At 52.2% G+C, this 5,673-nt stretch overlaps 1 protein-coding gene across 1 annotated transcript in view; it reads left to right on the forward strand.

Annotated features, from left to right (window-relative positions):
- Positions 1-139: 139 nt before the first annotated feature.
- The window catches only part of LOC130587079 (max-binding protein MNT-like), an 8,454-nt gene continuing 2,920 nt past the window's right edge, over positions 140-5,673 (forward strand). Inside the window, exons 1-2 of the mRNA XM_057388032.1 lie at positions 140-143; positions 4,467-5,028. Coding sequence (XP_057244015.1) covers positions 140-143; positions 4,467-5,028 — 566 coding nt within the window. The remainder of the gene's footprint in view (positions 144-4,466; positions 5,029-5,673) is intronic.

Raw genomic sequence — 5,673 nt, forward strand, 5'->3', positions numbered from 1 at the left:
GTACATCGTTTATTAAGTCTGCTCGTGTTTACTGTTCCAGCCTTTACATTTAGGGCACATCATTGTCCTGTGTTCCTGCAGTGTGTGTCTCTGTCCCTGGAGCAGTAGCAGGGACATGTCCTCATGTGCGTGGGAGCGCATGGGTTGGGTCCTGCCTGTCATCAGTGCGACTTTTTGCTCTGAACTGTGACACAGAAGCGTTTCAGCTGACAGAAATACCTGTTTCTAATCAGAGTGCATTACTTTGTCTCTGTCTGTTAAGAACACCGATGCCCCATGGAAAAGCAGCCCTGTGTTGTGCAGCACAGCACACCTGCTTGGAGCTGAAGCTCCTCGGATGGTGGAGCAGAGTCCACATGTGCTKTTGGTGCCCACTTCACCTGTCAGAGCCAGTGCTTTCCTGCACTTTGTCCCAAATGCCACAGAAAGGTGCAGCAGGAGTTTTACACCCCTCCAGCCCTGAGAGCGTGCAGCATGCTTGGCACCCTGATGGCCCTGGGGTGTCTGTGCAGCCTCTGGTGTCAGCAGCATTTGCTGTGACTCAGAGCTTGYTTGGCTTAGGCTGAGCTTTGCTGGCCTCCCGTTCTGCTGTCTGTTCTTATCTCCCCTTTCCTGGTTCTCCCCTGCAGAGCCAGGCACCTGCAGAAACAGAAACCAACCTCAGGACTCTAGGCTGCCCTTCCTCTTGGCATGACAGTCCCTCTCCAGGTCAGCCTCGGGAGCAGCAAATCCCTGGAGACTCTTCTGTATCCAGAACTTTCCTGGTAGGAGCCTGGAGTGACTCCTGCAGGTGACACTGCTGCATGTGTAGCATGAGTGACACCAGGGCACTCCTCTCTAGGGCTGCAGCAGTTTGAGGTGTGCAGGATAAGCTCCCAGAAGCACTGAATGATTCTAAAAACACTTCAGACCATTCAGAAAATGACACTACAGAACGGTCTCGGTGTGCTGGAGTTAGGGATGTTCTCTGTTCAGTGCACACACAGGCAGGATGCTTGGCTGTGCAAAGGCACACACCTTGATGGATTTGGGTACTGATAGTGGCCCTAATGAAAAATAGGAGCATTCAAAGAGCACTAACATTCCTTAAGATTTGCTTCTCTGGCTTGGCTCCGGGCTGCTGCTGGCCCAGGCTGTGACCTGAGGGCACATGTGGCTCTACCCGCTGCTCCCTGGCACTGGTGCCTGTGACAGATGGGTGSCATTTCCAGGGCAGGCAAAAGGGACAAGATAAATTTAAACACAGCAGATTATTAGGTAACAAAGAGTGCCTGGTACTGGGTATTCCTGGACCATCGAGGCCCTAAAATAGCACCAGGCCACTGGGCAAGGGTGCTGACCCTGTTTCTGTGTCCTCCCAGGATGGGATTTGCTGTTCTGTCCCATGGCTGCTGCTGCTGCTGTTGCTGCTGCTGTTGCTGTTGCTGTTGCTGTTGCTGCCTGGGTGGCATGGCCAGGGAGCTCAGGTGTCTGCTGTCACCACATGAGCCTGTGGGCAAGCAGAGTGGCATGGCCAGGGTGGCATTCCAGGACCCCTCATGCCTGGGCTGTGGTTCAAACCCCCTGAACGCTCTCAGGACTGGTTTGCTCCCATGGTTTGTTCCATCCTCAGTCCCATTGATAAGAGTGTGAAGAATGAGTGGAAATTACACATAATTTGGGGGTRCACCTTTGGATTCATCAGTCCTCTTGTCCTGAGCCTTGGCTGCTCTCTGTAGGTTTTAGGAGCTCCTGTGCTGTGTGTGCTGCATGTGTCTGGGCACACAGCACACTGCTCACTCATCCCTGAACTGTGTCTGTGACCAAACGTGGGTGAGCTTCCTTCATATGGGACAACATACAGATTGGGGTGTTATTTTCAAAGGGTGTCTTTGGTTTGTGTGCAAGGTGTGAGTACAGAGCAAGCAGGGGAGAGATCTTCACCAGCCAGTGAAGGGTTTGTGTCCAAAGAGGTGGCTCACGGACCCACCAGTCCTTTTGCTGGGGTTGGGAGCATGGCTGCTTTCTGGCTGTGGATAAATCAGACACAAGAGGATAGTGGCTCATTGGTGTCAAAAAAAAAAAAAAAATCCTTGAACTAAACTCTTTAGCTCAAAGGAGCTGAAGATTTGTAGCACCAAAGGCCTTGCTGGCAGGTCATCAGCAGCCCGAGGGCCACACCTGCTTCCAGAGACATTTCCATAAATATTTCTGATCAGTAATGCCTGCTTTAGCTTTGCTTTGTGGATGAACGTTATGGTTGTAGGAGTTCCACACTGACTCTGTTCTCGGATGTCCTGGTGGATCCTGTGCTTGTTGTGGTGCTGTCACCTCCTGAGTGCAGCCTGGACAGGTCCTGGTGCTGTCACCTCCTGTCCCCAGCACAGACCTGAGTGCAGCCTGGACAGGTCCTGGTGCTGTCACCTCCTGTCCCCAGCACAGACCTTAGTGCAGCCTGGACAGTCCTGGTGCTGTCACCTCCTGAGTGCAGCCTGGACAGTCCTGGTGCTGTCACCTCCTGTCCCCAGCACAGACCTGAGTGNCCTGAGTGCAGCCTGGACAGTCCTGGTGCTGTCACCTCCTGTCCCCAGCACAGACCTGAGTGCAGCCTGGACAGGTCCTGCTGTCCTCACCAGACCCCAGCACTGGCAGGATTCCCATCCATGAGCTCCCTCCTCTCAGTCCCGGTGCAGTTTTGTGTTTGGGTGGAAGTTGGTGGGTTTTGCTCTGTGTGTGGTGTTGCTCAGTCCCTGTCACYCTSTCTGTCCCCAGGCTGGCTGCTGTKCTGGTGGTGGTGACACACTCAGGGAACACCGTGAGTCAGCAGCTCCCTGGGGTTGGGTTTCCTTGTGCACCCTGTGCCAGACCATTGCACTCCTCTGGCTGTGAACCAGCACAAAGTGGAGCAAAAGATCTGCAGACAAAGGGCTTTTCTTTATTAGTTACTAATGTTGTTCAACTGAACAACTCCAAAATTGTTGGTAGCTAAGATTTGTGTTTGCATCAGGGGATTCTTGCTGGGGTTTTTGCCATCCAGCGCTGCTTTGCTTCTTCCTTTAAGGAACTGTTGATAATACCCTGAAATATTTTGAGAAAATACAGAGAAATTCAGCTTTCAGCCTCAGCTGCTGCTTAAGCAGCCTGCCCCCTGTTTTGGAGTCAGATCTTTCACTCACTTGCTCCCTACTTGTCCTGCAGAAGTTGAACTAAAACTTTGGATTTGAGCCCCGGGCAAGCCTGGCAAGAGTGCTGTATGGATATGAAATCCTTCCTGCTGACAGAATTTCACGTGTTTTTGTGAGTGCTGCAGTGTCAGAGACTGAAGCTGCAGCCCTGGTGCTGGAAGCTGATCCAGGGGGTGGTTTTTCTCTCTGTGGGTGCTGGGCAGTGTTTACCCTGGCACGGATGCTTGACCTGGCTGTGTTTGGGCTGTGCTGCAGCTGAACTTCAGCAAATGCTGAATCTGGGTCAGTGTCGCTGTGTGCTCACACGTACCAAAGGGCATTCAGAATCCACAACAGGAGTTCTGTTGCCTTTGTTGCTCTTTGTCATTTTTGCATTAGACCCCCCAAAATCAAAAGGTGGGTTAGCAGCTATCCCAGCAGTGTCAGGGCTTCTCAGCTGTCACAGTGGCTGAGCAGTTGCTCCGTGCTTGGTGGGGCCCTTTTCCCCTTGTTCTAGTTCTTGAAGATTCTTCTTGAAGATCACTGGGGGATTGAACATAACCTGCTAATTCCAGGTGGCAGTRTACATGCTCTTCTCTCTAATTTCCTAAGCATGCATTGTGACCTCAGTGTTTCAGCCAAGCCCAAGCTTCTCCTGGGAGAGGCTCTGTAGGGATGTTTCTTTGAGCTTCCTCTGAATTACCTGATATTGGTGACTATATCAGACAGAATGCCTGACAGTCCATGTCCTTCCCCTAGTCCTTCCCTTGATAAAATAAGGTTTTCTTTTCCAAGTATTTGTATATTACTGTKAAGAGGTTGGTGCACCACTTTTTGTTGCAGCTTTTTAGAGGCTGTCAGGAGTGGGATCTGCTGAGCCTCACGGGCGGTGGGTTTGGAGATATTTGATTAAGGCTGTACAGTGTCTAGATGCCAGGGCCACTGGCGCCACAGGACTTGTATAAATAAATTTTGTTTGTGCCATGTTCATGCAATTAAAGCCAGAGCCCTAGGTTGCGTTTGATGAGGTTTATTTTGCTAGTTGAGCCGCACAGAATTTGTTTACTTTGTCTGGTAYTCTAAAAACATATAGGAACATACACACATCAAAGCCAAGTTTAAGAGCTTGATTAAAATCCACAGCAGTGATGAGATGCCCTGACGTRTTTGTATCCCGTGCAGTGTCCATGGAGGTGGGATTTGCTCAGGAGAGCTAAAACCCRGGGTGTTTTAACTTAAGGATCCTGCCCCACTCTGGTTGGAGGCTGTGCCCASGGGAGGGAAGGGAAGTGCCATTGCTTATTGTTGGTGTTTCTCTTTCAGAGGAGAATGAGAAGCATGAGAAGCTCTGCCTGGAGCGGGAGCAGGAGCAGAAGAAGACAGGCAAGGCCAGCGTGCCACGAGCCAACAGCATCCTATCCCCAGAGGAGCCTCGGAGCGAACTGCTGGTGCCCATCTCCCCCCCGGGCCCAGTGCCCCCVCCACCCCCACCCCTGGCAGCCCCCATTTCAGTCATTCCCATCCCCGTGGTCACCAGTTCCCCCCAGCAAGCAGCCCAGACCGCCCTGTCCCCACCTCTGGTGCAGCGCCAGCCGCCCCTCGTAAGCACTCCCAGTGTCCCCAAGGAAGCCTCCTCGGTGGCCCCGGTGATCCAGAGGCCACCAGGCCCTCACTTGCCCGATGGCAAAGCTGCCAGCCCGCCCTCGGGCAGCCCCAAAGCCCTGCAGCATTACCCTGCACCCGTGCTGGCCATCTCCCAGCACCATGTGGTGCCCCAGCCCATCCAGCCCCTGCAGCCCCCGGCAGCGCCCGCCCCGCTGGGCACCCTCAAACTGGCACCGGCCGACGACATGAAACCCATCGAGCTCAAGAAGAGAATTGGAGGGTGAGTGCACAGGAGGRACCCAGCAGCAGCTCCTGCTTGTGGAAAGTGTTGTCATGTCAGAAATGCCAGCACCTGTGGATACTGAATGTCTTTGAATTGCTGAGAGCAGGGGTTTTTAGTGTGACTGGTTTGTATTTTTGACTCCACACTGTAAGATTCTGTATAAGGATTTTTTTCTTTCAAGCCAGAACTGTGTTAGGAAGCAAGTCCCAGCCCTGCCTGTCTGATCTCAAGTGGTATCTTGTGTTAGGTTTGGCAAAAGATCTCTGCTTGTACTGGTCAGKGAAATCAAAGAGCATTGAGAGCACTGCTGCCTTTGGGAGCTTTCTTGAAAACTGGGATGTGATCTGGGAGATGTTATTCCRAGAGTTCACTTAGCTGCTATTTGAGTTTCTCAGTGCTGTAAGTGCTGATTCTGGGCTCCTGCTTGCCCAGAATCTTACAGCTGGAAGAGGTAAAGGCTGTTTAGTTGGCCCCCACCCTCAGACAGGACTTGTGGCTCTGATGTTGCTCCAGGTTTGTGTTTGTCTGACTTGTTCTTAAGGACTGGCTGGTGGAGACTCTGCCTTCTCTGGAGGTGGTTGTTTCCAGAATGGAGTCTGATATTGCTGCTTGTGGACAGGGAGAAGAAACCATTCCCTTCTT

Source organism: Malurus melanocephalus, unplaced genomic scaffold (genome assembly GCF_030028575.1).
Source record: "Malurus melanocephalus ecotype Western Australia unplaced genomic scaffold, MMel_1.1 scaffold_1509, whole genome shotgun sequence".
Taxonomy (NCBI): domain Eukaryota; kingdom Metazoa; phylum Chordata; class Aves; order Passeriformes; family Maluridae; genus Malurus; species Malurus melanocephalus.